The sequence below is a fragment of the Ranitomeya imitator genome, chromosome 5 (genome assembly GCF_032444005.1).
Source record: "Ranitomeya imitator isolate aRanImi1 chromosome 5, aRanImi1.pri, whole genome shotgun sequence".
NCBI lineage: Eukaryota > Metazoa > Chordata > Amphibia > Anura > Dendrobatidae > Ranitomeya > Ranitomeya imitator.
The window spans coordinates 437,018,030-437,044,160 of record NC_091286.1 but is presented as its reverse complement, the minus strand read 5'-3'; the positions used below and the strand labels follow the sequence as shown (position 1 = coordinate 437,044,160).

The following is a 26,131-nucleotide window of genomic DNA, read 5'->3' as shown; positions in this document are numbered from 1 at the left end:
TCCGAAAAATATCGGATATCGCCGATACCGATATCCGATACCAATACAAGTCAATGGGACACAAATATCGGAAGGTGTCCTCTATGGTTCCCAGGGTCTGAAGGAGAGGAAACGCTTCGTCAGGCCCTGGGATCCATATTCATGTGTAAAATAAAGAATAAAAATAAAAAATATTGATACACTTACCCTCGGACGCGCCCTGGTTGTAACCGCTGCAACCGCCATGATTCCCTTCCTAAGAATGAGCGCGTTAAGGACATTCAATGACGTCGCGGCTTGTGATTGGTCCTCGGACGCGCCCTGCTTCTTTCCAGCAGCCTTCCTTCCTAAGAATCAGCGCTTGAAGGACCTTGCGGTGACGTCGCGGCTTGTGATTGGTCGCGCGAGCGGTCACATGGGCGGTCGTGCGACCAATCACAAGCCGCGACGTCATCTAAGGCCCTTCACGCGCTGATTCGAAGGAAGGAAGGTTCCCGGTTAGTACCAGGGCGCGTCAGAGGGTGAGTATAGCGATATTTTTTATTTTAATTCTTTATTTTACACTTAAATATGGATCGCAGGGCCTGAAGGAGAGTTTCCTCTCCTTCAGACACTGGGAACCATTGGAAACCCAATGCACTGCATTGGGTTTCGAGTTTCAGCCGACCCCGACTTTTTTATAGGATCGGCCGATTTCACTCGACCTGACTTTTGAAAAAGTCGGGTTTCGTGAAACCCGACCCGATCCTATAAAAGTAAAAGTCGCTCAACCCTACTGTCCACATTTCCAAAAATTATTGGCAGACACCACCAAAGTGGCATCAATTTCATAACAGTAGAAATAGTGTAATAGGAATCAACATCTCTTCCACCACAGCCAACCTATCACATGGACACCCAACCAGGAAAATGAGGGCCTGACAACACCAAAGTGCCATAAATGTCACTAGAGTAGAAATAGTATAATAGGAACTGACAAGTCTTCCACTACAGCCAAATCAGCAGATGGAGACCAATCATACCTGTTTTCATTTCCACAAATTTTTGTTAACATCTGCAGCAGCAGCAACAACAGTTGCAGAATCCACACTAAAGATATTAGAGAGTGCAATAATGTGAGATTAATGCGGCACACTAACAAAATTCAACTTTGCCTAGTCTGTACAGTCTGTGATTGGAGTACAAAAGTTCTTGGAGATCCATGACTTGTTTATCTTGATGAAAGTTAAGTGGTCTTGGTCTGCACTTCAGGGGACAGCCAGCTGTGCTTATCCATCACAATACCACCAGCAGCGGTGAAGGCACATTCTGAGTGAACACTGGCTGCCGGGCAATATGAAACCTCCAAGGCATGAGTGGTGACCTTAAGCCACTCATCAAATTTTGAAGACCAAATTGTGAAAGGGTCCAAACCCTCACTGATTGTGTTGATATTCAGTTCTAGATAGTCCTGCACCATCCTCTATTTTCGTTCACCACGTGTCTGACTTGGACTCTGTTGTGCTGGTGCACGAGCTGTGTAAAAGGAATACTCACAGAAATTGTTTCTTTCACTCACACTACTGCTGCTACTGCTAATGCTTTGGCATTGATGAATTGATGTGCCAGATGTAGGAAGTTTATAGCTGTGATGAACACTGTGTGCCTTACTGCTGTCTTGCGGAAAACCTCTCTTAAGGCTGTGTAAAACTGTTTTTTGATACTCCACCATTCGTGGGTCCATTTCCAGGACGGGAAGCATCTGGCAACATTCGGTCTTATAACGTGGATCTAACAGAGTGGCAACCCAGTAGTCAGCACTATTTCGAATCATAACTAGAATGTAAGTCCGCAAGGACAGGGTCCTCTCCCCTCTGTACCAGTCTGTCATCATAAATTTGTGTACTATAAATGATATCTATAACCCTGTATGTAACCCATTTCTCATGTACAGCACCATGGAATTAATGGTGCTATATAAATAAATAATAATAATAAAATAATAACGATAACTATACAGGGATCACATTGCAGATATTGCAGAAGGAGGGCACTCATATGTTGGGCTCTTCCATGAGGTCCAAGCCCATGCTGTGTTGGTGGCTGGGTAACACTGATACTTGTTTACTCTATCCCCTCATGCCAACCACGAACAACACAGAGGGAATTATTATCATATTCATCTTCAGACAGTTGTTTGTCCATCTCCTCTTACTCCTCCATTTGTTCTTTGGATCTTGAACCTTCACTAACAGTTTGTCTGTTATCTCTAGCCCCTCTCGATCACAGTAATCCACTCTCCCTTGGCATCCGCCTGTGTGAGGACAGTCTGGAACTTTGAGACAATATTATCCTTTCCGCATCCTCCTTTCTGGGACCACAGCCTCCTCCCACAAGCTATTCAAAGTCTGCTCCAGCATATAGATGACTGGAATAGTAATGTGGATGATGGCATTGTCAATGCTAACCATCTTAGTAGCCATTTTGAAACTGTGCATAAGGGTGAGGAGGTCCTTAATCTGTGCCCACTTACTTAATGTGATATTCACTACATCTGTACTGCATTGGCCCAGGCTGTACAACATACATCATACTGCGTGAGGGCTCTTTGTTGCTGCCACAGTCGCTGCAACATGTGCAGTGTGGAATTCCACCGTGTCAGCACATCGCATATCAACCTGTTAACTGTCATGGACAAAGACCTCTGTATTGATGAAAGTCGATGACCTGAGAGATGTGAATGTTGAAATTGAGCACACAGCTTTCAAGTTTTCTGCAGCAGCTTACCTGGGTCAGGATCGTGTCGGAGAAAACGCTGTACCTCCAAGTTGAATGTGTGGTGAAATGCACCCTGACAGACATAGATTTAGTCAATGAACAGGTGATGTTGTCTGTGACATGTTGATATAGCGCAGGCACAGCTTTCTTAGAAAAGTAATGGCGACTGGGCAACTGGTACTGGGGGACTGCAACGGCCATCAGCTTTCGTAAACCATCAGTATCTAAAAGGGGCATTAATTAAAGATTGTCCCTGACCCACTTCCTGTGGACTGAGAATAATGAAACTTGGAACAGTCATTAGTCCTTCTCTACATAGGTGCCATCTTTGGACACATACTTGTCCCATCTCTTTAAGCCACTGTAAACACCTCACCTGTAGAAGTCGAAAGGTTGCTCCAAAAGCCACATTGTGACTTTAGAAATCAGAGTCTCATCATCTGGAAAATGATTGTGCTTCAAAAATAATTTAATTGCTAGAAAGAGGTGGAAGTCTGATGGTGTGAGGTCGGGTCAATAAGGAGGATGCGGTAGAATTTTAAAGAAACAGGAGCAACACTTCGGCAACATGTGAGTTGTGAACTGGTACATTATTTTGCAGAGGACGGAACTTTGGTGAGCATGCCAAGTCTTTTGGTTTTGATGTCCTCATGTAATATCCACAGCAGTGAAGCATAGTATGCTCAGGGATCATGGTACCCTTTGCTAGGAAATCCATCAATACTACTCCATGCTGGTCCCAAAATACTGTGAGCATGACCTTGCCTGCCGGAGGTTTGGCACATGCCTTTTTTGGAGGCTGCGAGTCATGATGCTTCCATTGCATCAACTGGACTTTAGGTTCAGGATTATAGTGATGGGCTAGGTGGCGAATGGTTACACGGCGATTTTCCAAAATGGCGACCTTAACTTGCTGGATGGTGTATTCATCAGTAATAGAATGGGGTTGCCCTGGAATTGGAGCTGTTTGCACCGAAGTCCGACCACATTTGAATTTATGATGCCAGTTCTTGACTACACCATATGATGGGGAATCATTAACATAAACCTCTTTCATCTCAACAAACGTCTTCTTTGGTGTGTGGCCTTTCAAGTAAAGGAACTCCATTATCAAACCTCATACCAATTCAGCAGCTTTAAAATCAAGACCATTATCAGTTCTGAGTTGCAAATTGACACGTAATCTATAAAGACGACATCATTACACATGTGTAGTTTCAGCGTCCTGTGCTAAATAGTAGTGGTTCAGGGGAAATCTTTAATGAACACCCCTCGTAGCAGGCAGAAATGCAGCATTTCCCTGGTCAACAGATTGGAGCTGGTGAAGTTCAACCTCTTAGTTTTGTCATGTGTAGGAGGAATCATTCTTTTATGTGACCACAACTGCGGGACTGTGGGCTGCCTTGTAGTGCTGAGAGATGGCGAAGTACGGTGAACAGGTGGAGATGTTATGATGGATTGAGAAAGTTTGGTGTGCTTGTTCTCTGATATTGTTTAAAAACAGCAGGCATGATAGCTTCTGTTAGAGCTGGTGGCGGAATCTCAGTCAGCATGACTGGAGTGGATAAAGAATCTGAGGTTCTGTGGTCGAAGACCTGCATCACAATACTTGGTACAGTAAAATAGGAAGAGGAAAAGCAGCAGATGCGATAGATAAGGTGGCTGATGGTTGTGAGGTCCATTGGTCTGCATTTTAGGGCAGTAGATTCCCAGAGTAATGCATGTTGATTGAGCATTTGAAGGTTCAAACATGTAGTAGTTAAATTATTGCACTTTTTCCCTCTACTCTTTTTTTTGTAAAGTTGGCAGATGACGTGAGCTCATCCTTTGAGGAGTCAAAAAATGCCCAGGCTAGGCAACCCTTTCCACCTCTGTGAGCTGCAGACCCATGAACGCTGTTCGACAAAGCCACAGTTGTGGCTGACGATGCATTACTCACTGTGGCTGCATCACTACATGTCTGTGACATATGGCAAAATGTGATCTACTTGTCTTACTCCTCCTCAGATGAATACCTACTCAGTTGTTTACCTCTGTGTTGATGCCAACTGGCATCTACCACCTCATCACCATCATCCTCTGTGTTATCACATTCCTCGCCCTTAGAGTCACCCTCATCCTCTTCCTGCTGTGACAGCACAGTACAGTCCGTGTAAGCCTCAGCTATCTGAGTCTCATCAGGATCACCTCCCCCATGGAGGTTAATGTCAGGATGCTGCTTGGACCCTACTTTATCCTGCCCCAGACCTACGTTAAAAAAAATTGGCATCGGTGTAGATTTCCTCCTCTTGACTCTGTAAAACTTTTCAGTACACTTCCTATGCCCATGGCAAAGAATGTGTGAACAGCTCTTCAGACTTACCCATCTGTGCTTTCCTACAGTCAGTTGCACAGTTGGAGAGTTATGACAGGGGGGGAAGCAAGGGTAACTTGGGTCCCACTTCTGTGGACTCTACTGGGTGTGATTTTGAGGTGGAGGATGAGGATAGTCCACTTGAAGCTGTGCTTGCCATCCATTCGAGCATATGCTCTTTCTGGGCCTCATCAACAAGCCATACGGCTGTGCATCTGCCAAAGAAAGGTAGTGGAGTAGCCCGTCCAGTAACAGAAGTTGTCAGTTGTCTTTGCATAGGACATGACATTGTTGATTCACTAGTGCTTTCACTGACATTACCACCTACCCCACGTACACCTTGATCACCAAGCCTAAGTCCTCTTCTACCATGACCTCACTTTTTCCCAGTCATGTTGCTCAAATACTGTGGTAAAAGCACAGTATTAATAAACAAAAAATATTTTTTAACTCTGTGCCAGCCCAGCAAAGAGCTGAGCTAAATTTCAGCGGCAGTAAATGACAACGTGAAATATGGCATGCTGAATCGCATTAGCCATAGAAGAAAGAATTGTTTGAGTGGATGAGGCCAGTATGACAAAGAAAATATGCTCCAAACAATTTTAAAATTAGATCTCCCCTACTGTATGACGTTAGTAACCAACAACATTTTTTGTGCCTGAGGATGAGACTTGTATAACATTGACCAGACGCTACAAACAATTTGAAAGTGAGATGTCCCCTGATGTTAGTAATATGATGTTAGTAGCAGAATAAATATTTTTTGCCGTGTGGATGAGGCCTGTATAGCATAGACCAGAAACTACAAGCAATTTCAAAATGAGATCTCCACTACTGTTGAAAGTTAGTAACAGAAGAAATGATTTTTTTTTGGATGAGAACTGGAAACCTAGACTAGATGCTACAATAATTTCAAAGTGATATCTTCCCTACTGTATGATATTAGTAACAGAAGACATTTTTTGCCTGTGGATGAGGCCTTTTTCACATAGACTAGATGATACAAGCAATTTCAATGTAAGATGTTCCCTACTGTATGGGTTAGCAACAGAAGAATTTTTGTTGGCCTGTGTATGAGGCCGTATAACAGAATAAATGCTATAAACAATTTCAAAGTGAGATCTACCCTACTGTTTGATGTTAGTAACAGAACAAATGTTTTTGTTGTCATTGGATGAGGACTGTATAAAATAGACTGGATGCTACAAACAATTTCTAAATGAGATCTCCTCTACTGTATGATTTTAGTAACTGAATATTTTTTGGCCTGTTGATGAGGCCTGTATAACATAGACTAGATGCTACAAACAATTTCCAAGTAAGATGTCCCCTACTGTATGACGTTAATAACCAAAGAGATTTTTGGAGCCATTGGATGAGGCCTGTATAACATTAAATAGATGCTACAAACAATTTGAAAGTGAGATGTCCTATACTGTATGACGTCCGTAACAGAATAAATATATTTTGACCTGTGAATAAGGCCTGTATAACAGACTAGATCCTACAAACAATTTCAAAGTGAGATCTCTCCTACTGTGACTGTGACCAAGAGATATGAGCCCACCGAACCCTCCAGGTGCGCCCCGACACTAGTTTCGCCCGTAAGCTTCTACCGGGGGCGTCGGGGCGCACCTGGAGCGTTCGGTGGGCTCATATCTCTTGGTCACAGTCTCCCTGGGAATACTTTTGTATGTAAGTAAGTGCCTTATGATATAATGCTGTATTTTAATAGCGGTGTGAGTACAGGACTGTTAGTCTGGAAACACTCTAGATCAGGGATCCCCAACCTGTAGCTCGGGAGCCACATGTGGCTCGCGGTCCCATGAATTGTGGCTCGCGGCTGTCTGTCAGCTTGGTCATTAGCTCCAGTTCTTGCAAACCGGTATGAAGGTCACATCTGAAAATGGTGAATTTTGTGAGCATCCCTGCACAGAAGAGCAGATCTGGATGCACATATTCTGGTCTTAGGGGTTTTGAGATTATTTAAGTATGGTATGCTGGAGACAGGATGACACCACCCATCAGAGGAAGTGTCTTGGGAGTGCTTTATAGGGGGCTACTGAATGGGGGTATTGTAGGAACTCCTGGATCTTTGCATACTGCTTTGGGGTGATTGATTTTTGTGGAAAATCTTTGGTTATCATTATGCCTGTAATGGGGGCTTTGGTTTCCACTATTGTGAGTGGGTGGGAGCTTAATGTGGCTCGCGACCCTATCTCAATGCTTGATGTGGCTTGCGACCCACTCTCAGAGCTGAATGTGGCTCTCAAGGTCAGAAACGTTGGGGACCTCTGCTCTAGATATATGGGTCATTTACACATTCATGGTTTCCCGGTATTAGTGGATTAATATGCATGGTGGATAGGCATTGTTAATTCTGAATAGGTGACTTATCGCCAGTAGGACTATAAATAGCAAGTCCACCGCATGTCGTCCCTGAATAGGCTGTTACAGTGACATACGATAATTAATAGCAATTGATATATAGATATATTGGGTTGAGCTCTACTTATTCCACTCCTTTTGACACTTTTTTGTTGATGTATGTCTTACTTGCCTGTGTTTATATTTTTATAATATTTTGTGTTAATAAAGTAAATCTTGGTTTTAACATACGAATATGGATCTCTTCATGCGGCAGCTTTTGATATAAGTCCGCTATCGTTGAGCTTAATTTCCTTGCCAGAAAATTACAACGGGGGATATGGAGGGCTGTATCACAGCTAGCAGCATAAAAATTTTTTATGTGCGTGAGCTCTGCAGACAGCTTAATTTCAACCCTGAAATATTACAACGTGGGATATGTTGGGCTGTATAACATTTAGCAACAGAAATATTTTTTGTAATGTGCATGAGGTCTGCAGACAGCTTAATTTCACCATCAGAAAATTACAATGTGGGATATGGAGGGCTGTATCACATTTAGCAACAGAAAAAAATATTTTTTGGATGTGCGTGAGGTCTGCAGACAGCTTAAATTCAACTCCCTTAATATTACAATGTGGAATATGGCGGGCTTTATCACGTTAAACAACAGAATTTTTTTTTTCATCTGCATAAGCTATGCAGACAGTGGAATTTCACCATCACTTAATAACAAAATGAGATTTGGCATGGGGAATCACAGTAGCAACTGCCCCCAAAATTTGTGCTACAACAGCATCAAAATGGTTCTAAAACAAGATGTTCACTCATTTTATGGAGAGGGACGTGATTTCAGCAGCCAATTACACTAGCCATTGTGTCAAGACTTTGTGGATGTTTCCTGTGTAAATTAGTATCCAAACAAGTAGATCAAGGAAATCCTAAATCATATGTGAGCATATATTACCTTTAAAAACAAACTTTAATGTTTCAATCTTAAAAGCCACCAACCCTGTGAAATAATTGGTAATATACCAGATATATCAAAAAAGACCATGCAGCTGCCTGTCAAGACCCTACAATTTTCCTATTGTCACCCCTGCCTGGCTGTGGAGGTTGGCACCCTAAGAGACCAACAACATGCATAGAGTCTTCAACAATACATGACATGTTTTGCCTGTACAACAATGCATGACATGTTTTGCCTATGTATATCGGATATTCAGGTTTTTGCTGCCAAGCAGAATTTGAGCAGGAAAAACATGTCATGCATTGTTGAATACTCTATGCATGTTGGATGAAATTTGTTAATATTTATGCTTGTACTTCAGGATCCCTATAGGGAATTTCTAATAGTATTTACCTTTTTTTCATCTCTGCCCTTTAATATATTGTTTTCTCACCTTTTTTTGTAGGGTTGATATAGGGGAGTAAGGGATAGTCTACGGTGAGTGGTGGGCCAAAATATCATCTCTTAGGGTGCAAACCTCCACAGCCAGGCGGGGTGATAATAGGCCTATTGTAGTTTCTTGACAGGCAGCTGTATGGTCTTTTTTGATATCTCTGGTATATTTCCAATTATTTCACTGGGTTGGTGTTTTTTAAGATTGAAACATTAAAGTTTGTTTTAAAGGGAATATATGTTCACAGATGATTCCTGTGCTCTGATTGACTCGCTGCAAATGTGCACACATAAAGTTATAAGAAGAAAAATAGTTACTGTTTACAAGCACGCCGCTCCTCTAAGCTCTCTCCACCCCTTGCCATCATCAAACATGTGCCCCACGCTCATCATACAAAGTGCTGAAAATACTTTAGTGTCAACGCAAATGTTTTCCTGCACTTTCTACCAAATGTTTCCAATTTTTTTCTGATTTTATAAAATTTTGCTCATGTTTCCAATCACGAATCTGAATATGTTGTATTTGTGCCGAATTTATTTTTGGCGATCATTTTTTGCAGAAATTCGCTCATAACTAGTTGTAATACACCTGAATAAAAATATCTACCCTACTCTGTGCCCCTTGATAAATAATGGCTCATCATAGTGCTCCTTGCACAAAATATGATCCACACACTCTGTCCCTCTTATGATACATACGCTCCACATTGCACGTTCTTTTCCATATTGTGCCCCATATTCACACTGTACTCTCACGATGGCCCCATATACTGCCCATTACTGCCTTATACTTTTTCAACACACACCCTATCCTCGGCAAACTGTCTCCTCCTTCCTGTGGTCTAAGACTATACTCCCATGCTGCCCCTTCTACATACCACCCCCTTGCAATACCCAGTCTCTATTCTATGTCAACTCACATTTTTCTCATTCCATACTGTCTCCTCATACTATTTCCCTCAAAACTCTCTTATCACATCCCCCTCCCCATATTGTTTCCACATTCATCCCCCCTTACTCCCCTTATTGTCAGTACCCATCCCCCTTTGCTCCCAATACCATGACCTTACCAGTCCCACTTCCTCTCTCCCCATATTGTGCTCAAATTTTCCCCTCTCAATTTCCATGCTGTGTTCATGCCCAACCCTCCTTGCTCTACATACTCTATCCGCACCCATCCCCCTTGCTCTCCATGCTATGTCCTCAAATTTCCTCCTTCATTCCCTATACTGTGTATGCACCCATTCTGACCCCTCGTTCCCATTCTGTGTCTACACCCATCCCACTCCTTTGCTCCCCTTACAGGATCGGGATGGGAGAAGTTCCATGGGACTTGACTTGTCATTCAAGACTAGTCATTTGAAACACATAGTCCTTTGCTGACTATTCAAAGTATGTTCTCTTTGAAGTACCACAGTGTTTCAGAGAAAAAATACATAACTGCAATAATGTAGCCTGTTTGATTCATGCTGCATAAACTAGAGACAACATGCATCCCATGTCAGGTTTTTAATGATCTAAGATGTATATATTTTCTAGGTGAAAACATATTTGGTTGCTGGTTTACCTTATAAAAGTTAGTTTATTATCCTTATTAGTTATGCTAAAGGTAGTTGAGATCCAGCATCGGAACTATTAACATTCAATACTTTATTGGATCAACATTAAAAAACAATAAAACATGCCAAGGGGGGACATGAAACACCTGATGCATTTCGGACAGTGATGTCCTTAGTCATAGATATTTCTATGACTAAGAACATCTCTGCCCGAAATGAGTCAGGTGTTTCATGTCCCTCCATGGTTTGTTTTATTGTTTTTAGAATTGAGAGTCCTCAGTGGTTGATACCTTTTAATGGCTAAAGGTATCAACCACTGAGGACTTTCAATTCTAAATATTTTTCTATCTACTGGCCTACATGGTACCAAGATATATATCTCTTCTTGTATTGTTTTGTAATGTTGATCCAATAAACTATTGAATTTTTATAATTCCGGTGCTGGATCTCCCTTATTTTTACCCTGTCTGCTTACTTGGGGATGCCGACCTCTTGGATTTCTGCATTGGACAATTTCTGAATCCATGGACATTTTGCTAGATTTGGTGAGCTGATGGTGATTTTTTTTCCTTTATGATTGCTCAATAGTTATAGTGATATAAGACCTATGGTAGATCTTGGCCATTTTACTATAGGATTTTATGGTGAACTAACAGTAGCTCGGTAGAATCTATAGTTTCAGATGCTGTGTCCGAAATAAGGATGCTAGATTGTTCCTGTATTTACTTGTCTGAAATTGTACTCGGAGTCAGGATATTTACAACATTTGCATAAGATTTTCAATTCATTCATTTCTATATAGACTGGAACTTTGACAGAAGACATCTTGGATTTGTATGGTGTTCTTCCTTGTGATAAAAGATGGTAAGTTTTAGTCAGCATAACAACTGTAAAGTGTTTGCCTGCCAGGAGTGAAAGCTCAATCAGTGGCCAGTGCAAATAGTCAATCATTCAATAGCAAAGCTAATTGTTCTATATCAATAAATTGTGCTCTCCTTCTTTAAGCAATCCCCAAGGGACCCCCTATTCCATATAACTCTTGCCCTTCCCATGGTGTCTGCTTTGTTTACTCTTTTTTAATCCACTCCTTTTTTTCTCAAAAATTTTAAACTTAAAATTAATATTAGTTTAGCAATGCTATGTGTGTCAACATGCATTTTTAGTTTTCAGGATACGACATTTTTCACTTCTGATAATCTATGCTGGTGTCCAATACTTCAAGCAATGACAAGTTGCCACTCGCTTATCACAATGGATGGAAAATTACTAGGAGATCCATTGGACTTGAAGATGTTTGAGGGAACAGGTTGGGTAAGTTACATGTTAAAAAAGTTTATATGTTAACATTTTATAAGAATATACCATTCACCTCTATTATTATACATCCATCTACAACTCAAATTCCAAAAAATTTGGGACGCTGTGTAAGATGTAAAGAAAACAAGAATGCAATGATTCAAAATTTCTTATTACCATATTTTATTTACAAAAGAACAGAAAAAATCTAAAGTTGAAAGTTAGACATTTTTCCTTTTCATTTGAAAAAAGTTAACACATTTAGAAATCGATGGCAACAATACATCTAAAAAAAGTTAAGTGGTACTAATGAAAAACAGCTGGAGGGTCAATTGACTTGAAAATTACACGACTGTGTAGAAAAAAAGTTTGTTGGAGAGGCAGAGGTGGTCAGAGGTTCACCAATCTCTGAAAACTGAGTGTAGAAGATACAGACTGACTGACGCATGAATAGCTGTGATGGGAATAACCCTTCATTAATAAATCTGAATTTAATATATTGAACAGGAACTTGTAGATTACAAGGTAAAAATCAGAGAAAATGACCCATATAAAGGCTGCACAATGGTGAAACCTGGACCTTCTGCTGCAAAGGCAAGTTAATTTTATTTTCATAATTTTATTTTTCAGTATAAGTTTCTGAAAAAGTTTAACATAGTATGTGTTACTGATTATGTTTTTAATCTTTAATCTCATGAGTATTAAAGGAATGGTTCAACCTTTAAAAGTAACTACAAAAGCTGCCCAGCTGGAAATATAATAAGATAATTAAAAAAATAGCAGATACAAACTGCTCCTCATCTACCAGTGCCCAGATTTCCCTCTTTGGATCAGTACATTGTTTTAACCCCTTTCTGACATCAGATGTAATAATCTGTCGATGTGCCCTGGGCCCATTTGACCATGGACGGATTATTACATCTTCACGATCGTTCGCACGTGGGTGGTGCGCAGGCAATCGCCGCCGGATGTCAGCCCGGGCAGTAAATCACAGACCGCTCCCAGCACTTTAACCCCCAAAATGCTGTGATCGAACATGATTGCAGTATTCCGGGTGCTGGCAGAGGGCTGACAGCCCCTCTGCCCTTTGATCGGAGACTCTTCAAAGTGACGCGGGCTCCCAATCATTGCCATGATGACCGACAAAGTAAAAAAGTTTTAAAAATGTAAAAAAAAATAATAATTTTAAATAATTGCAAACAAATCAAAAATAATAATAATACAATAATAAAGATAATGTATCTATAAATAAATATTTGAATGAAAAAATATTAATAATAAAAGTGTCATGTTCCAATTCTGAGGGTGTGTTCAGCTGTCTTGTCTCTAGACTGGTCATGTGGGAGTTAATCCTCTCTGCCTCACTTTGAAACCTGCTGAGCTATTTAAGTCCTCTGCAGCTTGTGGGCCAGTGTCAGCTATAGTTCATGCTGCACTGTTTGAGCTCCTGACCTTATCCCTGTAATAGTGTTCCTGTTTGCCTCTGACTGCCTGCACCCGTTTATGACTTGTTCTGACCTCTGGCCTGTACCCCGACTCCGTCTTATGTCTCATGTTTTGGTTACCACGTTCCCGGTAGGTTCTGACATCTTGCTTGTCCCCGACAATTCTCTGCTCGCCCCTTCTGTACCGCGCTGCTGTCTCTGTGTATGACCTTGGCTTGTTTCACGTCTCTTTCATTACCTGTGACACCTGTGTTGTTATTCAGTGTTGCTGTGCTGTGTGTACAACCTCTTTCTCTTAACCAGCACCCCCTGGTGGAGGTTGCTCTATACTGCACTGCAGCAGCACATTACAAAAAGTATATATATTTGGTATCGCCGCGTCCGCAATGACTAGACCAATAAAACCATCCAACTAGTTAACCCCTTGAGTGAACACCATAAAAAAAACAAAAAACAAGGCAAAAAACAATGCTTTATCATCATATTGCTGAACAAAAAGGGGAATAAAACGAGCTAAAAAAGACGGATATAAATAAACATGGTACTGCTGAAAATGTCATCTATTCCCTCAAAAAAAAAGCTAAATACAGTTCCGAAAAAATAAAAAAGTTATAGCAATCACAATAAGGGTATCTAAAAATAATTATTTTTTCTATAAAATAGTTTTTATTGTGTAAAAGCGCAAAACATAAGAAAACAATATAAATGAAGTATCGCTGTAATCCTAATGACCAGAACAATAAAGCTCCCTTATCAATTTTACCACACATGGAGGCTGCCGTCACACTAGCAGTATTTGGTCAGTATTTTACATCAGTATTTGTAAGTCAAAACCAGGAGAGGAACAATTAGAGGAAAAGTATAATAGAAACATATGCACCACTTCTGCATTTATCACCCACTCCTGGTTTTGGCTTACAAATACTGATGTAAAATACTGACCAAATACTGCTAGTGTGACGGCAGCCGGAACAGCATGAACCTCCCCCCCAAAAAAATTCCTAAATTGCTATTTTTTTTCATTCTGCCTCCCAGAAATTGGAATAGAAAGTGATCAAAAAATGTAATGTGCCTGAAAACGCTACCAATAAAAACCAACTTGTTCCGCAAAAAACAAGCCATAACATGACTCTTTTGGCCAAAATATGGAAAAATTATAGCAGTCAAAATGTGGTGATGCAAAAACTATTTTTTGCAATAAAGAATCTTTAGGTGAGTGATCACAGCCAAACATAAAACCCCAATATAAATCTGGTATCCCTGTATTTGCTCCGACCCGAAGAATAAAGTTGCCTAATCATTTATACCGCACAAGGAAAACCAATTCTTAGCCTACTTAGCCTCATTTTTTCAGCCTCTTAAAGATTACAGTAATGTTCGGCGCACATTTATCCTGCTCTCTTCGTTAAACTCTTACACCAGGGTTTCCATGTAAATCTCTAAAATACGTGATTCAGATGGAACCTCTTGTGGAAGATTCGCTATAATGAGGCAGATGGAGGCACTGTAGACGCAGTCTAACTTGTCATCCGGCGGTGTTCGTCTTTTTAGGATTGCATAAAAATGCAACAGTTTTGTGCATTTCTGTATATTCCCCCAGATATGGATTACGGTGTGGGACTGACTGTACGCTGGACAGGTATGGTATATTGTTGGTTTATAATTTTGACTTTTTTACAGGAGATCGAGGGCTTTGCTTGGAATGGCAGACTAATAAAGATGGAAAAAAATGTGTATATTGTTTTATCTAATTAAAATACTTTTTTCTTACTGTGTGGTGTTTGATTTACCCTTTAACAACTATAGGATTAGTAATGGAGAGGTGCCTTATTGACGCCTCTCTATTACTAATGCAGCTTAATGTCACCTTACAATAACTTACCCCACTTGCCACTGCTACAGGGCAGTGGGAAGAACCAGGCAAAGATCCAGAATTGGCGCATCTAATAGATGCACCTTTTCTAGGTAGCTGCGGGCTGCTTTTTTAGCCTAGGGGGCCCATATCCATGACCATTACCATCCTGAGAATAGCAGACCACACCTGTGAGTTTTGCCAGATTGGTTGTAAAATATAGGGGGGACCCCACGTCGTTTTTTTCTTTCATTCATTGTTCCCTGCTCACTGGCAGAGCAGTGGAAAATGGATGAGAGCCAGCTTCAGCACCAAATGCAGTGGAACAGCAGCTTACCGTAGCTCTGCTTCCCGTTGTGGCCGTCCGTGTGCACGGAGGACAGTGTACATTGTTCTCCGTGTGCAGGACATTTGGCGGGCCGTGTGTCTGGAAAAAAATGGACATGTTTGCTTGTTTTGCACTCTGACACACGGTCTGTCAAAACACGCTGACATCTGCATAGACCCATTCATTTGAATGCATCTACTTGTGTCAGTATCTCGGGTACGTGACAAAACTATCTCTACACGGTCCTGGATGTACTGGCATGTGAAACTGGCCTTAGACCGAGCTAGGCAGAGGGGCTGATAGATTTAGAGGTTTACCTCTGTCAAACGCTTTAGGTGACACATTTACTCCTGACTAGAGATGCGCAAATATTTCAATGTTTGATTCGGATTACATTTGCTGAATTTGCAATATTCGCCGATTAATTTGTCGAATATTCACCGAACATAATTGAACACCATTATAGTCAATGGAGGCAAAAACAAACGCATTCACAACACCTTAGAACGACCCCAAATGCTGCCGAAACACATCACATGAGGGACAGATCAAGGAAAGTGGCCTTAATTCACCCACAGCACAAATTGCAACATGGAACTGCAGCAATCAGGCAGGCATGAGTTATCGGGATATGCAACAGCATTTACAGCCTTCAAATAAACATCACAGTAAGACGAGGTGGGTGAGGAATCGGTGAAGGGCCCCTTTGCTGGGAGCCCTGATAACACATGCAACACCTCTACCTGCTGTCATGCTGAGCCCCACATAGGTGGCACAAATATCAGTTTTCTAGTCTCCATTGTCAGAAAAATGTAATGATAGTAAAATGGGTAGTTGAGTGCAAGGCAGTGGAGTCCTGACGGTCTCGGAGGCCTACTGCTACAGGCAACATGCATGAAGGAGATCTAACCATGATTGTTCACATTTCCAAAAATTATTGGCAGACACCACAGTAGTGGCATCAATTTCACCACAGTAGAAATAGTAGAATAGGGACCGACGTGTCTTTCTCTACACCCAATCCAGCAGATGGACACTCAACAAGGAGTGTTCACATGTCCAAAAATTATTGGCATACACCAATAAAATGGCATCAATTTCACCACAGTAAAATAGTAGAATAGGGAATAACAGGTCTTACTCTACACCCAGTCCAATAGATGAACAGCCTACAAGGTGTGTTCACATTAAAAGAAATGAGGGCTTTATGGAGCGCCCCCAGACACAGGGCCACAAGTCACTCGGTACCGGTCCCTTCTCCTTCAGTTCTGCGGTTGTCACGGTGGCTGGACCCGGTCGTGACCCTGCTAAGGGGCGTCCAATGGAAATGGTAGTACAGTCTGTCAGGGGTTCGTGATGCCACCTGTGGTGTTCGGTCAGGGTGACCGACGCTGCTGTGGGGTCTGCTGGGGTGATGGAATAGCAGCTGGATGGTATACCTTCCCACAGGTGAAGTGAATCCCCAGGGCTTCCCAGTAAGGTGGATGGTGATGGTGTGAGGTGCAGGCAATAACGAGGACACAGGGTTGCAGTCTCTTTACCTTTTACTGAAGGCTTCAGTACACTCAGTCCAGAGCACGTTCAACCGGGCTATCAGAGACCGGCTGGTCCGATTGGCTCATCCAGAGAGTTTCCCTCGCAGATGGAAATCGTTGCCTACCAATAGCGCCTGTGAGTTGTAGTCCTACCCTGCTGAGCATTCGGAATAGTCCTCACAACTGCTGTTCTCTTTCGTTCGTTCTCTACAGCTCTCTTTCTCGCTCTCGTTCTTTGGTTCCAGATGTTGCTAGTTTCTAACGTCCCCCAGATAAAGTATGGCTAGGACGCCACCCGTTTGACGGGAAGGCTTGGAGGTCTTCCGGGACCCTAGAGACACCCCTCTCCCACTGTTGCCCCCTATGTCTTCGTAGGTGTAAAAGGTAGACAGCCAACCTATAATCAACTGTCCAGCGGAATTTGAAGTAAGGCCTGAAGTCAGTTACTCCTACGGTGATCCGGCCACCGACTACGCACCTCAGTAAGATGTTGCCTTCCTCTCTCGGCACGACTCTTACTGGCTCTCCTTTGTGCTGATCTCGTTTACACTGTTCCACAATATTCTTCCCCTCTTGTCTCTTCCTTAGGATACCACCGCAAGGTGTGCAGGCGCGGTTCCGTAACATTCTGTTCTGTCGCTAGGCACCTGCCAGGTTCCCACGCCTGACAGGGGCCCCCCGTGTCTTCTCCCCACAACACCCCCTGCCACGGGATGTTGCCTGGTTCCAACCCAGTCAGCTTCTGACTAACTTCCTCCCCAGCCCCTAGTTTTACCAGTGTGAGGAGTGGCCCAATAAATAAAGCCTTTCTCTCCCTCTAGTGGCTGGAGTGTGAAGTGTAATGTGTTCTGGTGATACCTGGTCAGCAGAACTCTTTAGTGCCATCGGACGTACCGCTACTCGCCTTTGGGCCATACTGCAACGACCAGGTCTCTGGGGCGCTGCACTCCCCCCCGGTTAAATCCAGTACTCCTGGACTGGGAAGAAGAACAACAATATAATGCAGTGAAAGACATACAAAATTTTTGGATGCTAAGAACAAATAAATAGAAAAGGTGCTTCCCTTTATGGGAGGTAAGGACACTTGAACGTTACAAACAAAAATAACAGTTAAATACTTTTAAATAACATTATGACTATAAATAACTCTCTGTACCCAGCCGGGTATTCTACTAAGTGCAAAATTTTCGAACATTAAACTAACTCTTCCTTTAAGGGCGTATAAGCTGAACCCACTAAAGGCCTACTATCAATTACTACAACAACTCAACCTTCTTTTCCGTTCTCACTTCACCAATGCAGGACCGCCTAGCTCCTTGGCTGAGCCTACTGCCATTGTGCCGACCATCTTTCTACGTTTCTCAGGAGGACTCTCTCTTTAACCCCTACGGGTTCACTTCAAACTTTCCTGTCCTCAATCTTTGTTAACATTATTAAACTATCTAAGTTCTTCAACATTATTAACGGTTCAACCTTTATAAAAGTTATCATCAAACATTCCCTTTAAGAGGGACCCAAGTCTCTGGTGCAGACTCTCTTTCAGCAAGTTCACAGCAATCAAGTCTTTTGGCAGCGAGTCTTCACAAAGTCTACACAAAGTCTTCCTCGACTTATAAAACCAGTAGGGGGCACCTTTAAGAAGGTGCAACTATTTACAAAGCCAGTTTGTGAATCATTCACCGTCCATGATTTGGCAGTCTTTAAAACAATGATGAACAGTAGAAAAACAAACAATAGAAAACAATAGGGATCCCGGGTCAACAAAGGGATCCCTAGGAGTTAACCCTGGACGGGTCTGAAGTAGCAGTAGGTAACAGTTAACTATTTACATATCGGGTCTCCGAGGTTTATTTCTATAATAGGTTGCAAGGCATCCATCGGTAGGGGACTCTTCCCGGCCGCGGTAGTCCCGCCTCCGTGTTCTCGCCTGTTGCAGTGTCATTGTCGTGGTTTTGTCGCTCGGGTGCGTGTTATGAATAGGTAATTCAGAACCACAATGGACCTTGAAGTTCAGAGCACACAAGTGACCTGACAAAAACCACAAAACATAGGACGAGCTCTGAGACGTGGAAACTCTGCTGACCGCAATCCCTAAACCTATCAAACCACACTAGAGGTAGCCGTGGATTGCGCCTAACGCTCCCTATGCAACTCGGCACAGCCTGAGAAACTAGCTAGAAGACAGAAAAATAAGCCTACCTTGCCTCAGAGAAATTCCCCAAAGGAAAAGGCAGCCCCCCACATATAATGACTGTGAGTTAAGATGAAAATACAAACACAGAGATGAAATAGATTTAGCAAAGTGAGGCCCGACTTACTGAATAGACCGAGGATAGGAAAGATAGCTTTGCGGTCAACACAAAAACCTACAAACAACCACGCAGAGGGGCAAAAAGACCCTCCGCACCGACTAATGGTACGGAGGTGCTCCCTCTGCGTCTCAGAGCTTCCAGCAAGCAAGCAAAACCAAAAAAGCAAGCTGGACAGAAAATATAGCAACAAAAGTAACACAAGCAGAACTTAGCTTATGCTGAGCAGACATGCCACAGGAACGATCCAGGAGGAAGCAAGACCAATACTAGAACATTGACTGGAGGCCAGGATCAAAACACTAGGTGGAGTTAAATAGAGCAGCACCTAACGACTTAACCTCATGACCTGAGGAAGGAAACTCAGAAGCCGCAGTACCACTCGAGACCACAGGAGGGAGCTTGATCACAGAATTCACAACAGTACCCCCCCTTGAGGAGGGGTCACCGAACCCTCACCAGAGCCCCCAGGCCAACCAGGATGAGCCATATGAAATGCACGAACAAGATCGGCAGCATGGACATCAGAGGCAAAGACCCAGGAATTAGCTTCCTGACCATAACCCTTCCACTTAACCAGATACTGGAGTTTCCGTCTCGAAACACGAGAATCCAAAATCTTCTCCACTATATACTCCAACTCCCCCTCCACCAAAACCGGGGCAGGAGGATCAACAGATGGAACCACAGGCGCCACGTATCTCCGCAACAATGACCTATGGAATACGTTATGGATGGAAAAAGAATCTGGAAGGGTCAAACGAAAAGACACAGGATTAAGAACCTCAGAAATCCTATACGGGCCAATGAAATGAGGCTTAAACTTAGGAGAGGAAACCTTCATAGGAATATAACGAGATGACAACCAAACCAAATCCCCAACACAAAGTCGGGGACCCACACAGCGTCTGCGATTAGCGAAACGTTGAGCCTTCTCCTGGGACAAGGTCAAATTGTCCACTACATGAGTCCAAATCCGCTGCAACCTGTCCACCACAGTATCCACACCAGGACAGTCCGAAGACTCAAACTGCCCTGAAGAGAAACGAGGATGGAACCCAGAATTGCAGAAAAATGGTGAAACCAAGGTAGCCGAGCTGGCCCGATTATTAAGAGCGAACTCAGCCAATGGCAAAAAGGACACCCAATCATCCTGATCAGCAGAAACAAAACATCTCAGATGCTTCCAAGGTCTGATTGGTTCGTTCAGTCTGGCCATTTGTCTGAGGATGGAAAGCCGAGGAAAAAGACAAATCAATGTCCATCCTAGCACAAAAGGCTCGCCAAAACCTCGAAACAAACTGGGAACCTCTGTCAGAAACGATGTTCTCTGGAATGCCATGTAAACGAACCACATGCTGGAAGAACAATGGCACCAAATCAGAGGAGGAAGGTAATTTAGACAAGGGTACCAAATGGATCATCTTAGAGAAGCGATCACAAACTACCCAAATGACCGACATTTTTTGAGAGACGGGGAGATCCGAAATAAAATCCATAGAGATATGTGTCCAAGGCCTCTTCGGGATCGGCAAGAGCAAAAGCAACCCACTGGCACGAGAACAGCAGGGCTTAGCCCGAGCACAAATCCCACAGGACTGCACAAAAGAACGCACATCCCGCGACAGAGACGGCCACCAAAAGGATCTAGCCACCAAATCTCTGGTACCAAAGATTCCAGGATGACCAGCCAACACCGAACAATGAACCTCAGAGATAACTTTATTCGTCCACCTATCAGGGACAAACAGTTTCTCTGCTGGGCAACGATCAGGTTTATTAGCCTGAAATTTTTGCAGCACCCGCTGCAAATCAGGGGAGATGGCAGACACAATTACTCCCTCTTTGAGAATACCCGCCGGCTCAGGCAAACCCAGAGAGTCGGGCACAAAATTCCTAGACAGGGCATCCGCCTTCACATTTTTAGAGCCCGGAAGGTACGAAACCACAAAGTCAAAACGGGAGAAAAACAGCGACCAACGAGCCTGTCTAGGATTCAACCGTTTGGCAGACTCGAGATAAGTCAAGTTCTTGTGATCAGTCAAGACCACCACGCGATGCTTAGCTCCTTCAAGCCATTGACGCCACTCCTCGAATGCCCACTTCATGGCCAGCAACTCTCGATTGCCAACATCATAATTTCGCTCAGCAGGCGAAAACTTCCTGGAAAAGAAGGCGCATGGCTTCATCACCGAGCAATCAGCACCTCTTTGCGACAAAACAGCCCCCGCTCCAATTTCAGAAGCATCAACCTCAACCTGGAACGGAAGCGAAACATCTGGTTGACACAACACAGGGGCAGAAGAAAGACGACGCTTTAACTCTTGAAAAGCTTCCACAGCAGCAGAAGACCAATTGACCACATCAGCACCCATCTTGGTCAAATCGGTCAATGGTTTAGCAATACTAGAAAAATTACAGATGAAGCGACGATAAAAATTAGCAAAGCCAAGGAACTTTTGCAGACTCTTCAGAGATGTCGGCTGAGTCCAATCATAAATGGCCTGGACCTTAACAGGGTCCATCTCGATGGTAGAAGGGGAAAAGATGAACCCCAAAAATGAAACCTTCTGGACACCAAAGAGACACTTTGATCCCTTCACAAACAAAGAATTAGCACGCAGGACCTGGAACACCATTCTGACCTGCTTCACATGAGACTCCCAATCATCCGAGAAGACCAAAATATCATCCAAGTATACAATCAGGAATTTATCCAGTTACTCTCGGAAGATGTCATGCATAAAGGACTGAAATACTGATGGAGCATTGGCAAGTCCGAATGGCATAACTAGGTACTCAAAATGGCCCTCGGGCATATTAAATGCAGTTTTCCATTCATCGCCCCGTTTAATACGCACAAGATTATATGCACCACGAAGATCTATCTTGGTGAACCAACTAGCCCCCTTAATCCGAGCAAACAAATCAGATAGCAGCGGCAAGGGGTACTGAAATTTGACCGTGATTTTATTTAGAAGGTGGTAATCAATACAAGGTCTCAGCGAACCATCCTTCTTTGCCACAAAAAAGAACCCTGCTCCCAATGGCGATGACGACGGCCGAATATGACCCTTCTCCAAGGATTCTTTTACGTAACTCCGCATAGCGGCGTGCTCAGGTACAGATAAATTAAACAGTCGACCCTTAGGAAACTTACTACCAGGAATCAACTCGATAGCACAATCACAATCCCTATGCGGAGGTAGGGCATTGGACTTGGGCTCATCGAATACATCCCGGTAATGAGACAAGAACTCTGGGACCTCAGAAGGGGTGGATGATGAGATAGACAGAAATGGAACATCACCATGTACCCCCTGACTACCCCAGCTGGACACAGACATTGATTTCCAATCTAATACTGGGTTATGGACTTGTAGCCATGGCAACCCCAACACGACCACATCATGCAGATTTTGCAACACCAGAAAGCGAATATCCTCCTGGTGCGCAGGAGCCATGCACATGGTCAGCTGGGTCCAATACTGAGGCTTATTCTTGGCCAAAGGCATAGCATAAATTCCTCTCAATGGAATAAGACACTGCAAGGGCTCCAAGACAAACCCACAGCGCCTAGCAAACTCCAAGTCCATCAAATTCAGGGCAGCGCCTGAATCCACAAATGCCATGACAGAATAGGAAGACAAAGAGCAGATCAAAGTAACGGACAAAAGAAATTTCGACTGTACCGTACCAATGGTGGCAGACATAGTGAACCGCTTAGTGCGCTTAGGACAATCGGAGATAGCATGAGTGGAATCACCACAGTAGAAACACAGCCCATTCTGACATCTGTGTTCCTGCCTTTCAGCTCTGGTCAAAGTCCTATCGCACTGCAAAGGCTCAGGTTTATGCTCAGATAATACCGCCAAATGGTGCACAGATTTACGCTCACGCAAGCGTCGACCGATCTGAATGGCCAAAGACATAGACTCATTCAGACCAGCAGGCATAGGAAATCCCACCATGACATCCTTAAGGGCTTCAGAGAGACCCTTTCTGAAGATTGCTGCCAAAGCACATTCATTCCATTGAGTGAGCACAGACCACTTTCTAAACTTCTGACAATAAATCTCTATCTCATCCTGACCCTGACACAGTGCCAGCAAATTTTTCTCTGCCTGATCCACTGAATTAGGTTCATCGTACAGTAATCCGAGCGCCAGAAAAAACGCATCAATATTACATAATGCAGGATCTCCTGGCGCAAGGGAAAATGCCCAGTCTTGAGGGTCGCCACGTAATAAAGAAATAATAATCTTAACTTGTTGAACTGGGTCACCAGAGGAGCGAGGTTTCAACGCCAGAAACAGTTTGCAATTATTTTTGAAACTCAGAAATTTAGCTCTATCTCCAGAAAACAAATCAGGAATAGGAATTCTTGGTTCTAACATAGAATTCTGAGCCACAAAGTCTTGAATATTTTGTACTCTTGCAGTGAGAAGATCCACACATGAAGACAGACCTTTAATGTCCATCACCACACCTGTGTCCTGAACCACCCAAATGTCTAGGGGAAAAAAAGGCAAAACACAGTGCAAAGAAAAAAAAATGGTCTCAGAACTTCTTTTTTCCCTCTATTGAGAAGCATAGTACTTTGGGCCTCCAGTACTGTTATGAATAGGTAATTCAGAACCACAATGGACCTTGAAGTTCAGAGCACACAAGTGACCTGACAAAAACCACAAAACATAGGACGAGCTCTGAGACGTGGAAACTCTGCTGACCGCAATCCCTAAACCTATCAAACCACACTAGAGGTAGCCATGGATTGTGCCTAATGCTCCCTGAGAAACTAGCTAGTCCTGAAGACAGAAAAATAAGCCTACCTTGCCTCAGAGAAATTCCCCAAAGGAAAAGGCAGCCCCCCACATATAATGACTGTGAGTTAAGATGAAAATACAAACACAGAGATGAAATAGATTTAGCAAAGTGAGGCCCGACTTACTGAATAGACCGAGGATAGGAAAGATAGCTTTGTGGTCAACACAAAAACCTACAAACAACCACGCAGAGGGGCAAAAAGTCCGTCCGCACCGACTAACGGTACGGAGGTGCTCCCTCTGCGTCTCAGAGCTTCCAGCAAGCAAGCAAAACCAAAAAAGCAAGCTGAACAGAAAATATAGCAACAAAAGTAACACAAGCAGAACTTAGACTTATGCTGAGCAAACAGGCCACAGGAACGATCCAGGAGGAAGCAAGACCAATACTAGAACATTGACTGGAGGCCAGGATCAAAGCACTAGGTGGAGTTAAACAGAGCAGCACCTAACGACTTAACCTCATCACCTGAGGAAGGAAACTCAGAAGCCGCAGTACCACTCGTGACCACAGGAGGGAGCTTGATCACAGAATTCACAACAGGTGCGACCAGGTCACCCGGTGTATGAATCCGAATGTTGGCTTGGGTTGCAAGTTCAGTAGCGGCAATAATGCACACTGTGGTGACATGGGTGGAATTCGTCAAATCCGAGTTAGTCGTATTCAGGACTACAGGTGGCGCCACCACCGGTTCGCATCGGTAAACATTCCGGGCGCACCACCCTTGCGCACTCCGATAGCGGGTGTACGTCACCTGATCCCCGTGATACAGTAGCTGGTCATCCCATCTATTACGGCATGGGGTCTTCACGTTGTAGCTAGTAAAGAAGACTTCCATCGGTAGCCCCGGTTCCTGTATATAGCCCCAACCCCGCTTCGGGTAAAAGGCTACCACAGTTCCCCGCTTTACCGGACTTCCTTTATTGCGTCTGGTCTTTGGTTCTGGTACTTTCGGTGGGTCACTTTGTTCTGTCTCTTGTCGGTCTTTCCAGTTTAAAATCAGGCATTGTTTATACTGTTCCCAGGTGAGCACAGCAATGCTAGTACCCTCCTGTCTGGTCCCGTCTGGCTCTACCCTCGGGTTATCCCATTGGAAGATCACCCCCTCGGAGCTCACGCACAATGGTGTCCCCATAGTTGTTGGGAGCGGAGGCACCAGCTTCTCCATGGTGCCGGGGGTTATAGCCACCAGTTCGGGGGCAGGGAGTCGGTTGCTGTCAGGACGGGGAGTTGTCGCGGGAACCGGATCGGTCATGAGGGCAGGGGCGTTTTCCATACCTCCATCTGATATGGTTCCACCGATGCCGATCAGTTCCGTTGACAAGGCCGCTGGAATCGGCTGCGGCTCGCACTGCGGTTCTCCCGACGCAGCCCTCGGTGGCGGCTCCGATCTCCATAGCTTCGCATCGGCTGGCTCCATACTCGGGATAGGCTGACTCGGCTCCTCCGCCCACGAGCCCGAAAAGTCTGAGTCCTCCTCCGGTTGGCGGGGACAAGCACGGATCACTTCTTCGCCGCTCAGGTACTCTTTGTTCGTCATCCCCTCTCTGGGATCGGCAATGGCACTCCCCCGCGGCTCCTCCATTTCCTGGGGGTCGAGCACCTTCTTGTCTTGGTTCCCGCCGTTGCAAATCAGGGGGCGGTTCTCCTCTGCTTCGGGGTAGATCGTCCTCCCGCAACAGCAATCGGAGGGGGCGGTCAGCACTTCTGGCGCCACTTTGATAGTCTCCTCCCATGGCACGCCCTCCTTCTTCTCCTGTGCTACTCGTGGCGCGGCAATGGCGGCAGTTTTGGCGGGAATCTTGCGTAAATAGCAATTCACAGTCTTTGCAATAAATCACAGTCCAACATGTTTCAATCACAGTTCCAAGGCACACATGACCCAATTCTTCAGGCTTAAGTATGATCCTGTTCATGACGCCAAGTTGGAGCGCCCCCAGACACAGGGCTACAAGTCACTCGGTACCGGTCCCTTCTCCTTCTGTTCTGCGGTTGTCATGGTGGCTGGACCCGGTCGTGACCCTGCTAAGGGGCGTCCAATGGAAATGGTAATACAGTCTGTCAGGGGTTCGTGACGCCACCTGTGGTGTTCGGTCAGGGTGACCGACGCTGCTGTGGGGTCCGC

At 44.0% G+C, this 26,131-nt stretch overlaps 1 protein-coding gene across 1 annotated transcript in view; it reads left to right on the top strand.

The window, feature by feature from the left end:
• Positions 1–26,131, top strand: part of LOC138638117 (probable cation-transporting ATPase 13A4) — a 627,752-nt gene that overhangs the window by 351,271 nt on the left and 250,350 nt on the right. Inside the window, exons 13-15 of the mRNA XM_069727139.1 lie at positions 11,220–11,281; positions 11,581–11,728; positions 12,221–12,307. Coding sequence (XP_069583240.1) covers positions 11,220–11,281; positions 11,581–11,728; positions 12,221–12,307 — 297 coding nt within the window. The remainder of the gene's footprint in view (positions 1–11,219; positions 11,282–11,580; positions 11,729–12,220; positions 12,308–26,131) is intronic.